Here is a 20,968-nt window from a genome sequence, read left to right on the forward strand (position 1 = left end):
GTGATCAGATTGGGAATACCTTGACCAAGTGTCCATTTTGTTTTTATTCAAATTTGGGTATTTCTAGTCAGTGAAGCTCAAACAGTTGGTAAAACTACATTCATGATGATTGATTGACACCTCAGAGACATTTTGTGCCATCCCAGCTGTTATTGTTAACCAAGAGAGAAATACTATGTACTAATGCTATGGGACCTATTGTTCCTCATTCAGGCTATAACCTTTTGTGTGCCTTCTCTTACTGCACATGTAAACAGAATTTTTACAACAGAAGAACCACAAATCGCAAAATGTCAATATAGTATTTGTGCAGTCTCTGTATTGTTAGATGTGGGAAAAAAATTATCAGATGTGTTAGTAAATGTGTGAAAAAAATGGTGATCCATTGTGAGGCTTGAGGCTACAGGAGCTTCTTCCAACACGTTGTCTTTTTTGCACACACACAGGCATATAAGATAACAGCAACCGCACATGAATACAACTGCTAGCAGGATGTACATCAGTGTTGTAGTCCAGAAGGCAAAGAGGTAAAGAGTCTTATTGCAGTAGGGCACATCCACAAGAGCTGAGTTGTAGTTGGGGGGGTAGATAGAGTAGATCAGTACACTGCCTGTACAACAGTGAACAGAGTCACATGAAAAGTTCAGTGATATTCAAATGGAAATTTAAAACATTACAAACACACACACACACACACACACACAAACACACAGGGGTGGTTGTTAGACACAGAACTAAGAAAGCTAAAGATAACCAGCAGGAGTAGCAAACATCCTGGAATCTTGCTTGATAGTAGGTTCAACAAATTAAACAGAACAATCACAGTAACCTGCTATTAAAACTAAATACCCAAAATAATTCGCAGAAAACCCAGACTGTTCCTGGGAAAAAAAAAAATCTTATATTGAGCAATTACTTTACCAATCTTATTTAACTTGTTTAGTATTTATTCTTCAAAAATTCAGTGAATTATTATAAATAATTCAGAACATTTCACGTTTTCTCCACATTTTTCAGTCCTATTTTCTAACCATTTCTTACCTCTTAGAAACCAGATAATGTTGAAAATGACCATGAGTAGAATACATATAAGGCAGCGCACTTTCCAGACTTCGTTATCCAGTGAGTTCGTCCAGTAGGCCAACATCAATAAAATGATCCCACTCACACCAATAACAATCAGATATATAGGAATGTGGGGATGAATGGGGCATTCGTTGACATGAATGGCTCCTGACGAAATCATGAGACAAGATTTGCAGGTAATATAACAGTCAAAAACACAATGCAAATATTATCCATGTTTATTGCTCATATCAAGACTTGTGAATTTAAGAATTAAATAATTTTTTAGAATTTATGTATACCTAATACCACAGCTGTTATCAGGATTATCCAAGCAACCAGATTCAGCAGCACTAAAAATGTAAAACAGCCAACACAAATAGTTATAAATAGCACACATATGCTCTGTGTTCTTAATTAGTAAAACTTACCAATGAATGGTTTATTAACAGCCGCTCTTTCTTCTGTTTCCATCTTCAGTGACTGCTCACTGAAAGCTAATGTCCAATTTGACTGAGAAATGATACAACTTTTTTTTTTTTAAAAAGGTACAATGGCAGTTACGGACATTTTTAGTTTAATTGTGTAAAACTGGAAGATATTCTCTTTTTTGCACACGGTTGTATCTTGCATAAATTTTCTGGCTTCCTTCCTGAGTTTAGTTGTTGGAAAACCTGTCCTTACACCATACCAGAAAAAAAAAATCTTTATCTGGAGTCAACAGATTACTGTATTGTGTGCACATTATCACTATTAAAATTTTCCTTTTTTTAACAGTTAATTTTTTTATGATTTTTTTTTTTTACTTTTTTAGTATTTATTTATGCACTATGCATATTAAGTTGCTTAAAGTTGCAAATAAATGTCTTTCGTTCTATTTAATAGAAATAGAGCTGTTTAAAAACGCCAACTTTAATCAGGTTAGAAAAGGAAACATAAGGAAAACTAACACATGAAGAGCTGTGTGTTGTTTTGTTGTTTATTCTTCTGCGTTAAAGCAAGATTACTGTATATGTTCAGTTATGATGCAGGGCAAAACAGTTAATGGAAAGAGGAACCATATTTTGTTTAGACTTTTACTATTGACTCATATAGATTTATGTAAAATGTACTTTCAGTAACCAACATTCTTGTGAACCACAAACATATAACATAGTGTTCCTTAAGAAACAGAATTTAATCAAATCATGTATTAAACAGAAGCAAGTATAGTGTACTGTACATGAATTGAGCTTATTACAAATTATACTCTACTTACTTATTCTGTGTAGTAGATTTAAATATGCCATTTTGAATAGGCATGACAAACTTTTAGAATAAAAAACAACACAATGTTAAATCAGAGTAGAGAAAAACCACATCATGACCTTTTTCAGTAACTAGTAACCCATAATTTTATACGGCCTGATGGAATGAAAGAAATATGTGTATTTTAATAACTTTACTCTTTTCTCATTGTGTTTTTAACCTGGTCTTCATATTCTTCTTCAATTTTTACTTGTATGTAGTGCTATCTGTGAGCTGGCTGCTGTTATGCTACTATTTCCCTTTAAGATTTATAAAGTATTCTTTCTCTCTCTCTCTCTCTCTCTCTCTCTCTATATATATATATATATATATATATACTTATGGTTTGGCTCTTTTTTCTGCACTAGGTGGAGCCTAAGTTTGAATTGGCAACCTAATCAACCAGTTATTGTAAGGCTATATTATAAAGGCAGGACTTTGAGGCATATTTTTTTTTTTTTTTTTAAACCAGTCTCACAACAATTCTGATAAACTATATTTATTTAACTATATTTTTACCTCTATGTGCACATTGTTAGTGATGGGAAATGTACCTGCTACAGTACTGTATATCAAACAGCGCCTAACACAGTTCATAAACTTTAGCGAATTTCTTTAGTGAAAATTATACTGTATTTGTCAGTAGACAAATTTGTCAGTGGTTTGTTCTCTTCATTAGGTTATTTTTGGTGTACTCTCATCTTAAACAGTAACTCCATTTTTTTTTTATATGCAGAGCAAACTTTTTTCTTAAGCACAAATAGAAAGAAGTGGTATTTTTTTGTTTTTTTAAATTTACAATTTCATTATTTCATTAGATATAATGATTTGATCACTAGTTATAGCAGCTGCTTCATTTTATTGACTAAGACTAATTTCTAACAGGTCTACTCTTTTTTCATAAAGTATATACATTTTTATACAGTTTAATAAAATCACATCCCTTCCTGCTGATGGGACACAGTGATGGTGCCATCCTGTCTTACAGTGCCTCGGCTTGGGCTAGGGAATATTAAGCATTGTGGATCTTACATCTCATAACATAGCAGTATTTGCCCAATTTTCCATTTTGAGTTTCTTTAAATTGACATTTAAAATAGGGGAGGAATGTGGCTTATTCTTTCACACTTTAATAAGAAACTTTAAAATGTTAAAACTATTGTGTGCCACTTAGGTTACCCTTAAAACAAAAAAAAACTTTCTCAGGTTATCAGAAATCAGGGCAAATTAAATAAAGATGTATTTTGGTTCTTGTTTTTTTTCTTGTAGTTTCCAGAAATGTGATTATGATAGGTTGGTAAATCTTGCAATGTTTTACTTGTGAATTATTGAGTTATCTAGAGGTAGCTTACCTGGGCCAAGTGTCCATTTTTTAATTTTTTTTTTATAATTTGGGTATTTCTAGTCAGTGGAGCTCTGTTTGTAATTGTTTATAAAACTATATTCATGAGGATTGATTGACACCTCTGAAGTGTTAATCACCTTACACCCTCTTTGTTATCATGAAGGAAGGAAATGTGGAGCTGTAACTTGTTTTCCATTTACTGTACTTACATGGAAATGGGTGGGTTGAAATTGTATCGCAGTAAACCACTAGATGGCCTCAGAGACATTTTGTGCCATCCCAGCTGTTGTTGTTAACCAAAGGAGAAATACTATGTACTAATGCTATGGGACCTAATGTTCCCTAATGTAGCCTTTTGTGTGCCTTTTCTTACTGCACATGTTAATCCAACAGAAGAACCACAAATTGCAAAATGTCAATATAGTATTTGTGCAGTCTCTGTATGGTTAGATGTAAGAAATGTGAGAAAAAAATGGTGATCCCTTTTGTGTGATTGAAATCCCTCTCATGAAGTCTCAATGAAATCAAAGTTGATGGATTAGAGCTTTTAGAGTCTGAACCTGAAAGTGGATTGGATATAACATCAGGTAGAGAGATCCTTGTGAATTTGCATAGTTATGTACATTATCAGCATATCTGATTTACATAGAAAATACTACATAACTACATAACATATTTTCACATATTGAAAACTTAACAGTAAGTATGTATGGTGTGAGGTCACAGTTTAGGCCTTAGACATTTTCAGAATACTGTATTCCAGACTTGAGCATCAGGATGAAAATTATCAGGAAAAGTATTTGCAAATTAGTTAAGCAGTATTTATAAATCATTTAGCATCTCTGAATACTGTATGTTTACACAGGGGCAGTGTATTCTCCATGACATCTTAATCAGGCTTCAGGAGCTTCTTCAGACTCGTCATCTTGTTCGCACACACACAGGCATATAAGATAACAGCAACCGCACATGAATACAACTGCTAGCAGGATGTACATCAGTGTTGTAGTCCAGAAGGCAAAGAGGTAAAGAGTCTTATTGCAGTATGGCACATCCACAAGAGTTGAGTTGTAGTTGGGGGGGTAGATAGAGTAGATCCATACACTGCCTGTACAACAGTGAACAGAGTCACATGAAAGGTTCAGTGATTTTCAAATGGAAATTTAAAACATTACAAACACACACACACACACACACACACACACAAACACACAAACACAAACACACAGGGGTGGTTGTTAGACAGAGAACTAAGTAAGCTAAAGATAACCAGCAGGAGTAGCAAACATCCTGGAATCTTGCTTGATAGTAGGTTCAACAAATTAAACAGAACAATCACAGTAACCTGCTATTACAGACAACCATAATGAGACTTTTAATATAACCATAAATACATATTTTCATAAAACTAAATACCCCAAATACTGCGCAGCAGCAGGATCTTAGACATTATGCAAATAAGCACTCACTTTAGCACAGCAACATTACAATATTATAGTACGGAATACATAAAAACAGTATGTTAAGGATATGGACCCAGCAATTTAACATGAAAAAGCAGAATGTTGCAGCAAATCTACATCATCAGGTGTCACATATGGAGATATGAGGAAGTATATAGTCTATTTAGTCTGGGACGTCTCAAGGTTTCTTCTTCAGCTCATCTTAGGGATGCCTTTGCCAGCAGTGTGTCTGGCTTGATTTTAAGGAAGACATTGTAATCTATATCTGGATATCTGTAAATCTGCTTTGTGACTGATTCCAGTGCCAGTATACAATAGTTGCCTCTCTATTACTGCATATTCTCACTCACTCATCATCTATACCGCTTTATCCTTTATTCAGGGTCACAGGGAACCTGTAGCCTATTCCAGGAGGCTTAACGCATGAGGCAGGGGTACACCCTGGACAGGGTGCCAATCAATTGCAGGGCATACACATACAAACACCCACACTATGGGCAATTTGAGAACGCCAGTTTGCCTAATCTGACAGTCTTTGGACTGAGGGAGGAAACCGGAGTACCCGGAGGAAACTCACCAAGCATGGGGAGAACATGCACACACAGACGAGAATCGAGCCTGACCGGGAATCAAACCTGGACCCTGGAGGTGCAAGCGACAGTGCTAAACACTACGCCACTGTGCCGCCATTACTGCATATTATTTAGAATTTATTAAAAATGTGTTTCTTACCAGCAATAAACCAGCAGAATGTGAAGCTGGACACCAGTATGTGCCAGATGGAACAGAGACACTTTAGTGTTGAATTATCTTTCTGACCACAGGGCAGGCAGGTAAGCAGGGCCATCAACAGGCTGAACACTCCACTTACCAGCACATACACAGGGATGTAGTTCTCCTTGGTACACTCATTTAAATATTTTGCACCTAAGAGAATGGATTAAACAAATTATTTTTGTAAATGTCACAACATGCAGTTTATTATTATTATTATTAGTAGTAGTAGTATTACCCATTATCTCATATTACTTATATTGTCTACACTGCTTTATCTTGTATACAGCCTATCCCAGAAGACTTAGGGCATGAGGCAGGGTACACCCTGGTCGGTTGACAATCCATCGTAAGGCACACACACAAACACACACAAACACACACAAACACACACAAACACACACATACACACACATACACAAACACACACATACACAAACACACACATACACAAACACACACATACACATACAGTACACGCTCAGTCACACCCTATGCCTATTATTCAATCTTTAGACTTTGGGAGGAAACCAGAACACCTGGAATAAACCCACCAAGCACAGGGAGAACATACTGTACAAACTTTTTTGTGACCAGAAATGACAGGATTGGAGCTAAACAGCTGTGTAAGAAAACCTTTTTATTAGTGAGACTAATCAATAAGCCTTCAGTTTGCTAGGGAACATAAAGACTGGACTGTGGAGCAATGGGAAAAGATCAGATGTGATCTGATAAGACCAAAATGGACCGTATTAAAGAATGATGGGTTCATCACGAACAGAAAGGAAACACATGAAGCAATACATACATCATGCATAGTGGCCACTGTTCAAGCCTCTGGAGGCAGGGTTATAATCTGGAGTTGCTTCAGTTGGTCAGGTCTAGACTTTGCAACATTATGTGGCAATAAAATGAAATCAGCTGACAATTTGAATGACCAGATTATCCCATTTATGGAATTTTTTTCCTCCTATATGGGCATATGGTACCATAAAGTACCATATGGGACAACAATGCCATTGGGCAAATTGTGAAGGGGTGGTTTTAGGAGAAGTACTGTATGAGAAATCATTTTCAGACATGAACTGGCCACCATTGATTGTCTTTGGATGTGGTAGAACATACTATGAAATGCTTAGACTCAAAATTTCCAAAATTTCTGTATCGAAGTGAATGTTTATCTTGTTATCTTTAAATGAATAGTGTTTCAAAATTATTTGGAAGTAATTTTCTCACTGGCTCAATGCGCGGCTTTATAACTTTGTGTATTCAAATTTTCCACACTCTTTAGTCTACTGAGTCATTTGGTCCCCACTGTTCAGCTTTTTTTAATCTAAAACCTAGGTTTTAAAAAGCAGTATAGGTGGGATAAGAGTTAATAGGCTTTTGACAGAACTTTATTGTATGAACTTTGTCTTCATAATGTAAAGGTGGTCATGAAGGCAGATACTCACCAATGCAGATCTGAGCAATAGGTAAAGCCACCAGCGTTATTTTGGAAAGCACTGTGGTTTTAAAAATGATAGAGTATTAATATTTACAATAATTAAAAATAAAATTATTTGGTTACAATATTATGCATTGGTTGTATTGTTTCACTGTACCAAGAATATCTTCAGACATTATTTACTACCGTGATCTTATCCAGGCTCCTATTACTTAGTTTGTTTGTAGAAAGAAAAACCTAAAACAAATAATACATTTGATTACTCATTTATCTACTCACCTAAAGAGGGAATGGATTTTGGTTTTGGTAAATCTGGGAGACGCCATACATTTCTTGTTGTTGTCATGATGCTTTGTATTCTTTTACCTATGCAGATGTGCACACCCAAACAAATATACATATTTAAGCCAGCACACTGGTATAATAATAATAATAATAATAATAATAATAATACTTATTATTATTATTATTATTATTATCATCATAAATAGTAGTAGCACAGGTCCAGGTAAATAAAATATGTTGAGTGGTTTCTGTTTAAATTTATGCATAATATTATAATTTTTCATTACTTTGATATGGTTAGGTAATGTTGTCTTGCTGCTGCAGATACTGTAAGTATAAGTAGGGTTTTTCCTTTGACCTATGAATTAAACACGAGAGAACAAATATTATGTATTTATGCAATAATCAATATTTTGTCATAGTCACCTCAAGATACTCAGACATCCTGGAAGCCCTTTACTGATTACAATCTGCCCAGTGCGATCAAAATGTCTGTAACAGGGGTTCTCAAATTTATACTCAAAGTTCAGATCTGATTTCTATTCAAGGTCAAAGATCCGAACGATGGGTGGTAAGCAAATTACTTTTATTAAACTTGTTTAAAGATTACAAGCAACGTACTGTATATTCATGTTTAAGGCACTCTTGCATAAGACAAAATACATTCAAACCTACATTAGTGGAACACATTGATTACAGAGTCAAAAAGATCCAGATTGCATTTCAAGTGAGTACAAAATAAATGGCACAGTTTGCCTGCAAATTCTTGCTTGCACTGCTAAACAGCTCCAAGATTTACTATGAAAAGATAAACAGATGATTTATACATTAAAAAAAAACTACAATAGAAAAAAAAATCTTCTTTGACGGATTTTCATGCCTAAACAGACTGAATAAGGAAAGTGCATTTGTTTTGATGGCTGAATAAATGGATTAAACCAACTGAACTACACAACACAACACTGTAATATCAAAATCAGATCAAAGTTAAATTCCTTGCAGTAGCTTTGCTACTATTGTATGCTTTTAATGACAAGAGGAAAAGAGACGTCTTCAGAAGAACTTCATCACCTGATTCAGGAGGACAGAAAGAGTAAAGCTGTTTGCTTGTGGCATTCTGAAAAGTTGCTAAACAGCTGGGTCGTTTTGATAAAGTTGGGATTTTTATTCTCCATTTAAAAACAGAATTGAACATGCAAAAGCTTTAAAATACACAACAGCTTAGTTTGAGAAATTGCACTGTCTGAAATGTTCATTTTGACTGGGTACCTGTGGGCCAACAAACTAAGGGCCTACTCTGTGACGGTAGCCCTTAAAATATTGTGGCGTGGGCGGGGCGGCGGCTGACGACCAGCATGCCTTGCGGGGATGTCGGTGTGTGTTCACCATGATGGGGAAAGGTGTTTGGGTTGGCGGCTTCGGCCCTGTTTGTGTGAGGGGTGTGTAACGTGTGAAATGTGCTCTAGTTCAGGCTGATGCTGAATTAGAAGTAGGCTCCTGAGTGAAGGTGCTGCTCATGCCATACCGGCTGTATGCTGAATAAAGTACTCCCAGCCATTGCATTGGGCAGCAAATAAGCTCGCTCGTCTCTCCAGCATTCTTCTCGGCGTAAAAACGCTACATTGGTGTCAGAAGTGGGATGGAGAGTCACGGGTTTGAGCGCACAACGGAAGACCTATTGAAAATCCAAGCGGGCCGCCGAGTAGCGGAGCGACTACTCGCGAAAAAGAAGCGCTTTCCCGACGGCGCTAAAGCGAGCACACCACGGCAACCAACGCGGAGCGGCGAGGTGAAAATCCCGGCGCTGGATCTCGGGGCGGAGGCTGGCGCAGCGCAAGCGCCGGAGCAAGAGACAGCTCCGCGCGCCGTAAGCCGGCAAAGCGACCTGCCGCTGCGCGAGGCCGAGCGCGCTGAGCCCATATCGGCGGTACATCACGGCGGAAGAGCCGAGCGACCGCCCGCAGCTCAGTGGCGCTCGGTTCGTGAACCTAGCCGGGGACAGGGCTACCCGTCGCGGCTAGGCAACGAGCAACTCTCCGATGTTTCGCGGCGAGGCCGAGGCACGGGACAGCGTACACCAGCAGCCGCTAGACTAGCGCCGGGAGGACGCGTGGTAAGCCGCGCTGGGCTCTACATCGACTGTGTGCTGGATGGCGTCTTACTGCGGGCGCTCGTTGACACCGGCTCCACTGTTTCGCTGCTGCGCTCTGGATTACTGGGGCAAAGCAAGCGTGTTTGCGGACGGCCTGATCCTGCCTTCAGCATCTGCACCGTTGCTGGGGGCTACGTGAAGGTAAGGGCGTGTCGCACAGTGCGAGTCCAGGTGGGTGGACGGACTTATTCCCACGGGTTCGTTGTGGGGAATGTCGAGGAGGACTGCATTCTGGGGTTGGACATTTTGGGTAGATGGGGTGCGGTGCTGAACTTGTCCAGTGGCACTCTTCGTGGTAACTTCGGGGTAGCCAGGTTGCTTGGACCCAAACCACACTCGGACAGGTTAGCAGCACTCACCCGGGGGGCGGAACTCCCGGTAGCAGACCGAGCGGGAAACCCTCGGTGCTGCGAGCGAGTGGAGCGCCGTGACAACGTAGAGCCCTCGTCGCCAAACATTGTCCCCGTGCAGTCCTCCAGGCTCTCCAGTGGTGGGCAGCCGTCCGAGCCAGCGTGCAGCCATGTTCCTGCGTCACCCGCAGTCGCTCCGCCAGTCTCACAGAACTGTGAACCGCTCATCGCCAGGCAGAAGGGCCCCACCCAGCGCTCGCGGGCACCGCTGCAAGACTTTCGGGTGGGGGCACCCATGGAGCGAATGGGTGTGGACACTCACGGCCAGGGGCGAGATTTTGCTTCTGGCGAGCAGGTGTGGGTGTGTTCCTCTGGAAGGAGAAGGAGGGGGCTCTCGGCCGGGCGTGTGTCTCACTGGGTGGGCCCCTGTACGGTAATAGCCCGGCTCTCCGATGTCATCTACCGGGTGCGGTTGGCGGGGCGGGCACGAGTTTTGCTCCACCGGGACCGTCTTGCGCCTTGCCAGCCGCACGCCGGGGGAACATTGAACTCTGTGGAGGCCGGACCGCCTCAGGACTACGTTCACGTTCATCCCTCACCTGCCAAAGGACACCGGCGTTCCCACCGCCAGCGCCGACCGCCTCCACGCCTCCAAAACAAAGTTCGTCATGGTGACCAGGGACGGTCACAGCTCGGGTGGGGGCAGTGTGGCGTGGGCGGGGCGGCGGCTGACGACCAGCATGCCTTGCGGGGATGTCGGTGTGTGTTCACCATGATGGGGAAAGGTGTTTGGGTTGGCGGCTTCGGCCCTGTTTGTGTGAGGGGTGTGTAACGTGTGAAATGTGCTCTAGTTCAGGCTGATGCTGAATTAGAAGTAGGCTCCTGAGTGAAGGTGCTGCTCATGCCATACCGGCTGTATGCTGAATAAAGTACTCCCAGCCATTGCATTGGGCAGCAAATAAGCTCGCTCGTCTCTCCAGCATTCTTCTCGGCGTAAAAACGCTACAATATAGAACATTTCAGCCATTATTAGTTTTGTTGTTTTTATACTAAACATATACAGTATACAGTAGGGCTCAGGATTGTGCAGTATATAATGTAAAAAAGAATATAGCACAAAATTGGCAGTGTGAATTTAATTAATTTTAACCAACTTTGCAAACATGACTGAGCAAAAAATTTTAAACTGGGTTACAAAGGCAAAGAGATAGCTTAGATACATATGATCTTGTGTTTTTATGGTTGTTTTCGATTGTTGACCAAAAAAAATATTTTAAAAAATTATCATTTTGAGAACATTGTTGTGGCAATGGAAGTCATTCCCATATTCAGGTAGTGGTAAAATCTACCCTTCATAAAAGTAACGATAACTTTTTTTCTACCAGAACCCCGAATACAAAGTCTGAAGTCTCCCCGTTAACACACACACACACACACACAAAGGCTTCTATATAAGCACTTTTTTTTATCATCACTGACCTATGTTTAGTTGCTTACAGGGGTCCGTTCTTCGGACGTCGCTAACTCAGTTAGCTGGATTTGATTGTTGTGGATTTGTCCTGATCTCGTATTGTTTTATGCTTCGATGCGCTTCTCGCATTTGCTGTAATAGCAACATATCCGTAAGCTGGAACCTGCTGGGAAACAGGTTTATTTCATGTAAGCAGGATTTAGCCTCCGCTCCTGCCGGGTTATGATTGGTTGAAATGACGAGGTCACATCTGATTGGTTAAAGAGCACGACTGACGCGGACTGACTCATGTGGCAGAAGAATAGTATCTTGCATATACATATATATATTTTTTGTAGCATTTTACCGTCGGAAAGACGATTGAGCTTATTTACTGCCCAACGCAATGACTGAGAGTACTTCGTTTTGTACACATCGTGTAAAGCATGAACAGCACATTCAAACGAGAACCTACAACCAACTCAACCTAAGCATGAACCGAAGCATATTTAACAAATCACACACACACACACCACACACAAACAGGGCCGAAGCCACGGCCCCAAACACCCTTCCCCAACAGGGTGAACACATAGAAACCCCTGCAAGGCATGCTGGTCGTCAGCCGCCGCCCCGCCCCGCCCCGCCCACGCCACAATATACTCAGCAAAAAAAGAAACGTCCTCTGACTTTCAACTGTTTTTACTTTCAGTAAACTTAATGTGTAAATATTTGTATGAACACTAAAAGAGTCAACACCATAAGACATAAACTAAAAATGTTTCACAATGTGTCCCTGAATGAAGGGAGACTCAAAATCAAAAGTACCAGTCAGTATCTGGTGTGGCCACCAGCTGCTTGAAGTACTGCAGTGCATCTCCTCCTCATGGACTGCCTATTGCGGACAGTCTAAGCACTGATGGAGGGATTGTGTGTTCCTGGTGTGACTCGGGCAGTTGTTGTGGCCATCCTGTACCTGTCACGCAGGTGTGATATTCGGATGTACCGATCCTGTGCAGGTGTTGTTACACGTGGTCTTCCACTGCGAGGATGATCAGCTGTCCTTCCTGTCTCCCTGTAGCGCTGTCTTAGGCGTCTCACAGTGCGGACATGGCAATTTATTGCCCTAGCCACATCAGCAGTCCTCATGCCTCCCTGCAGCATGCCTAATGCACGTTCATGCAGATGAGCAGGGACCCTGGGTATCTTTCTTTGGGTGTTTTTCACAGTCGGTAGACAAGTCACTTTAGTGTCCTGCGTTTTTAGAACTGTGACCTTAAATGCCTACTTTCTGTAAGTGCAAGTGCATGTTAATTAATTGATTATGGTTAATTGAACATTCATGGAAAACATTGTTTAAACCCTTTACAACGAAGATCTGTAAAGTTATTTGGATTTTTACAACATTATTGTTGAAATACACAGTCCTGAAAAAGGGACGTTTCTTTTTTTTGCTGAGTATATATATATAATCGCTATCAAATATTATATTCAAACATAAATTCATAGGTTTATTATTATCAAATATAATATTACTATTATAATAAACCTTAGGCACGAGACAGCCGTCCAGATCATTAATACAAATTCTTGTATAATGCTTATTTTGTAGCACATTTATTTTTCAGGGGTTTGTCATGAATATGCAAATAAATATTTATATATAATAAAATGATTTTTAATAATGATAAATTGGACGAAACTAATTTTATTATAAAATAAACAATATAAAAGTATACATGTTGTATTTAAAAAAATATATATATTTCTATTTTTTCATATACAACATATTTATAAACATATTGCTTATTTTATTTTATTGTCTCATGTAATTTGTAAACCATTAACATATGAATGTATGTTCTAATATAATATTTGAAAGCGATTATGTAGGGGGGGGAATCCATGGCAGGGGCATTTCAGTGCATAACACGTGTTACAAAAAAAAATTGAGCTGCTTTTTTTCCATTTCGTCAACCAATCAAAGGGGTTGTGATCAGTGTTTCTACTGTCGATGCATATCGCCTTTTAAACCAACGCACGAATGCGCAATAATCCTAGACAACTCAATCCATCTATACTAATCATCAACAACAGGTGAGCTCGAAGAACCAACTTAGCCGGATCGGAATTAGCACGATGATCTCATTTTAGATGTGTCAGTTCATCTCGGATGTGTCAAGCGACGTACAAAGAACGGACCCCAGGTATCTCTGCCACTTGAGCGGAACGGTCCGAGGCGACATGGGCGAACTCAAATGACTGAGCAGAGTGTAGTGGTTTGTTTACCCTTTTTATACTTCCTGGTTCGCGACCGCCTTACTTCCGGGTCCTAGTGCCGGTCGCGGACTGAGTGTGCATGACAGTACCCCCCTGTCCAGGACCGGCTCCAGACGGTCCTGAGGTGGAGGATACCCGACGACGGTAGTCCCGTATAAGTTCAGGATCGAGGATAAACCGAGCCGGAATCCACGACCGTTCCTCGGGGCCGTAACCTTCCCAATCGACCAGTTACTGGATTCCTCTACCCCGAGGGCGCGAGTCGAGGATCCGGCGTACGGTGTAGGCGGGACCACTGTCTATGATCCGGGGAGGAGGAGCTGGGGGGGTGGGTGGAATCATGGGTGATGTGATGAAAGGTTTGAGTTGGGAGATGTGGAATACTGGGTGGATTCGGAGCGCCGCAGGCAGCTGGAGCCGGTAGGTGACTGGGTTTATCCGAAGGGAGATGCGGTAGGGACCGATGAATCTGGGTGAAAGTTTCTTGGATTCAGTTTGAAGGCGGAGGTTTCTTGTGGAGAGCCAAACTTTGTCACCTACGTGGTACAATCGTCCCGGAGGGTGTCGGCGGCGATGCTGGGTGGTGTAACGGGCGTTGGCTTGGTGGATGGCCCGATTGGCGATGTTCCACAGCCGCCGACACCTGCGGACCAACTGTTGGGCTGACGGTACGTCGACCTCCGGTTCTTGGTGGTTGAATACTGAAGGTTGGAAACCGTAGCATACCTCAAAGGGGCTGAGCTTTGTGGCCGATGAGACGTGGAGGTTGTGTGAAAGCTCTGCCCAGATGAGGTAGCGAGCCCAGGAGCGCTGTCGGTCTGCTATGAAGCATCTCAGATAGCGCTCCAGTTGTTGGTTGGCCCGCTCCGTCTGACCGTTAGTCTGAGGGTGGTATCCAGAAGATAGACTGCAGGTGGAGTCGATCAGACGGCAGAAAGCCTTCCAGAACCTGGCAGTGAACTGGGGGCCTCTGTCCGAGACGATGTCCTTTGGGAACCCATGTAGACAGACTACGTGCTCTAATATCAGTTCCGCTGTCTTTTTGGCTGATGGGAGTCTGGCGAGGGCCACCAGGTGCACGGCCTTAGAGAACCGATCGATGATGGTCATGATGGTGTCTTTTCCTTCGGAGGCCGGCAGGCCCGTGATAAAATCGACGGCGATGTGCGTCCAGGGTCGGCGAGGGACGGGGAGAGGTTGGAGTTCGCCGGAGGTAGGTTGGTTGGTGTCCTTTGCCCTGGCGCACACCGGGCACGCCTGAACGAACTCCCGGACGTCCTTTACGATGGATGGCCACCAGAAGTCCCGTTGGAGGAACTGCAGTGTGCGTCGTATGCCCGGGTGTCCCGAGATGGGGGAGGAGTGACCCCACTGGAGTACTTCTGACCTCATGTTGGTGGGCACATAGAGCCGTCCAGGCGGCACACCTGCCGGTTCGGTCTCTGTGGTCTGCGCCTGGCGAACCCTCGTTTCCAGATCCAATAGTAGGGGTGCGATGATCTTTGAGGGTGGTAGGACAGGCGCGGGGTCTACCCGGGGGCTGTCAGTTTCATGTTGACGAGAAAGCGCGTCTGCTTTGGTATTCTTAGACCCCGGGCGGTAAGAGAGATGGAAATTGTAGTGCTCAAAAAATAGAGCCCACCGCGCCTGTCTGGGGTTTAATTGCTTGAGGTTTCGGATGGTGATTAGATTTTGATGGTCCGTCCAGATAATGAATGGGTCCCTGGCGCCCTGGAGCCAGTGACGCCATTCCTCCAAAGCCCACTTTATGGCCAACAGCTCGCGGTCCCCTACCCCGTATCGCTGTTGAGTGGAATCGAATTTTTTGGAGAAGAAACTACATGGGTGTAGTTTCTGATCTGGACCTCGTTGAGAGAGGACAGCTCCAGCGCCCACATCTGAAGCGTCCACCTCTACAACGAATGGTTTACTGGCGTCCGGGTGGAGGAGGATAGGAGCAGTGGTAAAAAGGGAGCAGAGCTTCTTAAAGGCAGAGATGGCGGTCTGGTTTAGTCAAAAAGGGGAAGATGATGGGCGAGTCAGGGCGGTCAGTGGCGCGGCAACTGTACTGTAGTCCCGGATAAAGCGACGATAGAAATTCGCAAACCCGAGAAACCGCTGAAGTTGCTTGAGGGTCTTGGGTAGGGGCCAATGACGCACAACTTCGAGTTTCTGCGGGTCCATGGCCACACCCTGGGGCGAGATGATGAAACCCAGGAACGTGGTGGAGCGCTCGTGAAAGGCGCACTTCTCCAACTTACAGTACAGCTGGTGGGCAAGTAATCTCTTTAGAACCGCCCTGACGTGCTGGATGTGTTCATCAACAGAACGGGAGTAGATGAGTATATCGTCCAGGTAAACGAATGCCCACCGGCCTAGCATGTCCCGGAGGACATCGTTTATGAAATGTTGGAAAGCGGCGGGGGCGTTGCACAGTCCAAATGGGATCACTAGACTCTCATAGTGTCCGGTAGGGGTGATGAAAGCCGTCTTCCACTCATCGCCCTCTCTGATGCGTACCAAGTTGTAGGCGCTCCTGAGGTCCAACTTTGTGAAAATGGTAGCACCAGAGAGAACGTCCAGGGCTGAGTTGGTAAGAGGCAACGGATGTCGATTCTTGATGGTGATGTTATTGAGCCCCCGATAGTCAACACATGGGCGAAGTTCACCTCCTTTCTTCTTCACAAAGAAGAACCCCGCGGCAGCAGGCGAAGAGGATGGCCGGATGGTACCATGGCGGAGAGCGTTGGTCACATTTTCCTCCATAGCCTGCATCTCTGTGGATGACAATGAGTAGAGGTGGCCGCGGGGTGGGACAGTTACCGGCTGAAGGTCTATTGCGAGGTTGTACGGTCTGTGAGGAGGAAGATGAGTGGCCCGTCTCTTGCAGAAGACCTCCGCCAGGTCCCGATAAGCGGCGGGGATGGCGTTGACGTCGACATCGGGGGCCTCGGACTCCCTAGAGCACGTCCCAGCCGCAGCCCGTAGGCACAGTTCGGTACAGGTCGCGCCCCACTGTAGAATCCGGTTCTGTCTCCAGGAGATAAGAGGGTCATGTTGGATGAGCCACGGAAAACCTAGGATGATTGGAGGAGAGGAGATGGGGGTGACATAAAAGTTGATCTGTTCCTGATGTTTATCGATGATGAGGATGATGGGACGAGTCTGGGTGGTGATGGGACTGGTGGAGAGGGTCCGACCGTCGACAGCGGTAATCCGAACCGGCTGGGATAACGCCTCGAATTTTAACCCCAATTTTTGGGCATAAGAGAAGTCAATGAAGTTGCCTGCGGCACCGGAATCGATGAACGCAGTACTCCTAACTTGTTTGTGGCCAAAATGGAGGTGTACTTGAACCGTGAGACGGGAGGAATCGGTCGAAGTGGAGGAGAGTTGGATATGACCCGGTGAGTGGTCCTCCTGCCTCACCGGGTCTGGCCGTTTCCCGGTCGAACTGGACAGATAGCTCGGTGGTGCGTCGCTGACCCGCAATAGGCACAGAGTCCCTCCTTAAATCGTCGCTCCCGTTCTTCAGCGGTCAAAGAGGCGCGTCCTAATAGCATGGGTTCCCCGGCTCCTGTGTTAACCACGGCGGGAGGTGGAGATCCGGCAGGTCCGGTGGTTGTAGGAGTGACGGTAGATCGGGCGTCGAAAGCCGGGGCCTGGGTGCGAAGGTGGGCGAGGACATGGAGGGCGGCAGGGTCCGAGGAGCTGGCTTCGGGCGCGAGAGCATGCGTTGGTCAATCCGGAGGGCCAATTGGATGAGACCCTCCAGGGTCGCGGGCAACTCTCGTCCGGCTAGCTCATCTTTAATGCGAGACGCCAGTCCCTCGAAGTAAGTTGTGCGGAGGGCGGCATCTCCCCAGGTGGTCTGGATGGCGAGGGTTCGGAAATCCGCCGTGTAGCGACTCACGGACGACCCTCCCTGCCGTAAGTGATAAAGTTTGGTACCGGTCTCCACCTCACCGGCAGGATGTTCAAAAGTGAGCTGTAGTTGGCGTGAAAATTCATTGTAGGAGTGCGCTGTGTCTGAGTCGGAGCGCAGTACCGCCGTGGCCCACTCAGCTGCCTGCCCAGTTAGCAACGAGACGAGAAGAGCAATGCGGAGTTGATCGGTGGAGTATTTGGTGGAATTGAACTCAAACACCAGATCTAGCGCTGTCAAAAACACACTACATTTCCCGTCTGTGCCATTCCATTTATCTGGAAGCGAGAGAAAAACATCAGAAGGAGGGGGGGGGGGCTTGATGCGGCGCCGCGGCCTCCGCGGCGGGGGGCCGGCTAGCCGCGCCAGCAACGTTCTCCCGCCGAAGCTCCGCCACCTCGCGGCGCAAGGCCGCGACGTCTTGGATGCTCCGGCGCAGAGTAGCAAGATCTCCGGTTAGCTTGTCGATTAGCTCGGCATGCCGATCCACCACATCGCAAAGACGCGCGTGATCCGCTGGGTTTACCGCGGAAGGCTCAGTCATTCTGTCATGAACTAACCCGAGGAGAACAGAAGACGTAGCTTTAGCGATTAGCCCTTTGTAGCGTAAATGGTAAACCCAAACGCGGAGTGACACGAATAGGCAGGATAATCACGCTATTTGATCTAAGGACTCTCACAAATGGGGAGCAAGGGAGAGACACAAATCTAACCCGCGTCCTATAAACACACACTCAATCTGGAAGTAAACCCAAGAGGGTGAGTACTCACAGTTCGGTGAAACGGTCCGAGGCGACATGGGCGAACTCAAATGACTGAGCAGAGTGTAGTGGTTTGTTTACCCTTTTTATACTTCCTGGTTCGCGACCGCCTTACTTCCGGGTCCTAGTGCCGGTCGCGGACTGAGTGTGCATGACAGGTAGCTTCTATTTTTTTTATTTGAAAATTCTAATGAAATTTCCTATCCTTTGCCTCAAGCCATTCTCCAGAACTGTTAATGTCACTGTTATTCAAAGCAACAATAATCTCCCATATTCCACATTCTAAAAGATTCCAGACTTCAAACATCCACACAGTTCAACGACAGAATGTCATGTGCCACTTGAATGTCATGGTCTACACCTACTGTGTATTATTTAGTCTATTCTATACAGCAGGAAAACATTTGTGTGATTCTGAGACATTATTACTTAATAACAAAGATTTATATGACATTAGAGCATAGGTTTCCTATCTACACTGAAAGACACATTTTTATATGTTATACTGAAATTTTGGACATTTGACCATTACAGGTAGTGAGGTCATGTACTAATGATGGGAACATCTCAATTTAACATTTTGTTTTGACTGAAAGTTGCTTGGTAGTTGAGATGCAGGAAACTGGTTTCTTCATGGACCTAACTTTGTGCACAGGGGCACTGTCATGCTGGAAGAGGTTTGGACCTTAGTTTCTTTAAAATATTATGGATAACGATACATTGAAACACTTTTACAATTTCAATCTTTCAACTTCACAACAACAGTTCTGGTAAAGGTCTGTAAATGGGTGTCAAGGTCAGACATCCACAGATTTTCTGCCATACAGTGTATCTATAATATTTGTTGTATGAGGTTGTATGTGAATATCCTCCTATAAATCCTCCATGCTTTCTCCTAAAGCTCACTTGCATTTATTACTCTGTCTCAAAACAGCTACAATTTTGCATCAATCACTATACATCTGGACATTATAATGCTATTGACCCCCCATTATTAGTAATTTTGCTTTTTTTATTATCATTATCAGAGTCATGATTTTCCAGACAATTGTCTTACGAGTTTTCACACTCAACACTGTTTTTTTGTCCGGTCTAGTGGATGTGCACTGTCCTGTGTATTTATTGCATTTTCCTACTCATCTCACTTTGTTGTGTTTTTGCATTTTATGTAGTTCTGTGTACTGTGCCACTGCATTGTGTGTTGCACTTTGGTCCTGGTCCATTGTTTTCCAATGTATACTAGCTGTACAGAGGATTGACAATAAAAAATCCACTGGAAATGATAATAATCTCTTCCTTAGGCTAAATTATAAAACAGAAAATCTAAGATCTGGATTGGCTTTTGCAAGAGTATTGTGGGCATGATTTGTGTGAAAATATTATATTTCTGCTATAATAAGCATTCCAAATAACACAAGACGTATGTCATCATTTCTTTCCAAACTCACATACCACACATTGCAGTAGTAACGCCAAGCATTTGTTTTTATTACATTTTCTTTCCGTTTTCCCCCCCTTTCATTTCCAACAGTTGTGAAATGTAAAATTCTGAACCGTGTTTATGTTTAAAATGAAAATTAACAAATCACAAAATAAGCCTGTGCAGAAAACACAACATAAAACACGTACAGCCCTACAGTACAAACCTGAAATTCCTGCAATCATAAAACAAGTTCAGCCTTACCTGATTTCCAGAAATGGCAACTTTTAACACTACGGACACAGCCTTTATAAGCTCCAATGCCTTATTGCGTCCTAGTGTCGTGCACAAAACTAAAAGAAAGTAAAAAATTGCCCTCTGGCTTACCAAGTCTTGTCTTTACCTAATTATAGTCCTTTTCTAGTTGAAACAATTGGTTTTAGATGTTTGAAATAACAAACATGAATGCACTGGGTGCAGCAGGTAAGCATACTCTTGTCTCCCACCAAACCACACCCATCTTTTTGTGTAGCTTACTCTGTAACTTGGAGTTGTTTTGAATTTTGGACTGTTAGTGATATGCACATATCATTTTGCACAAAAAACTAGAAGTAAATATTTAAATAGTATTATATAATAATATTATATATAGTATAGTATTATATAAAACATATATAATAACCAACATAATAACCATGTGGCTATTTATACGCGTGTGTTTGTAGCCAACCATGCTATTTACTCACTTACTCACTCAGTCATTGTCTATACCACTTAATCCTGTATTCAGGGTCATGGGTAGGGGTGAACCCTGGCGCCTTAGGGCAAGAGGTGGGGTATACCCTGGACAGGGTGCCAATCCATCGCAGATGCTATTTACTCCTGGATGTTATATAATCACACCACAGTCCTATCTGCCTACTTTGACTATTACCTGGTAAACATGTTTTGATTTGGTGAAGAA

The 20,968-nt window shown here is 43.3% G+C and overlaps 2 protein-coding genes across 7 annotated transcripts; both read right to left on the reverse strand.

Annotated features, from left to right (window-relative positions):
• Positions 1-262: 262 nt before the first annotated feature.
• Positions 263-1,591, reverse strand: LOC128520894 (uncharacterized). Its single transcript, XM_053495333.1, has 5 exons — positions 1,497-1,591; positions 1,368-1,418; positions 998-1,233; positions 405-653; positions 263-316 (listed from the first exon to the last, which is right to left on the reverse strand). Exons 1-5 carry the CDS (start codon positions 1,537-1,539, stop codon positions 263-265), a joined length of 633 nt encoding a protein of 210 aa, XP_053351308.1. The 5' UTR covers positions 1,540-1,591.
• Positions 1,592-4,116: 2,525 nt separating this feature from the next.
• LOC128531647 (transmembrane protein 272-like) lies at positions 4,117-20,478 on the reverse strand. 6 transcript variants are annotated; one of them, XM_053505712.1, is made up of 6 exons: positions 20,392-20,478; positions 7,954-8,024; positions 7,661-7,747; positions 7,389-7,439; positions 5,893-6,087; positions 4,117-4,805 (listed from the first exon to the last, which is right to left on the reverse strand). In XM_053505712.1, exons 3-6 carry the CDS (start codon positions 7,725-7,727, stop codon positions 4,591-4,593), a joined length of 528 nt encoding a protein of 175 aa, XP_053361687.1. In that variant the 5' UTR covers positions 7,728-7,747; positions 7,954-8,024; positions 20,392-20,478; the 3' UTR covers positions 4,117-4,590. The 6 variants fall into 6 exon arrangements, with proteins under 6 accessions (XP_053361687.1, XP_053361704.1, XP_053361679.1 ...); XM_053505729.1 differs by having other exon boundaries at positions 20,408-20,463; XM_053505704.1 differs by lacking the exon at positions 20,392-20,478 and adding an exon at positions 20,269-20,380.
• Positions 20,479-20,968: the final 490 nt, after the last annotated feature.

This window comes from Clarias gariepinus, chromosome 1 (assembly GCF_024256425.1).
Source record: "Clarias gariepinus isolate MV-2021 ecotype Netherlands chromosome 1, CGAR_prim_01v2, whole genome shotgun sequence".
NCBI classification, from domain to species: domain Eukaryota; kingdom Metazoa; phylum Chordata; class Actinopteri; order Siluriformes; family Clariidae; genus Clarias; species Clarias gariepinus.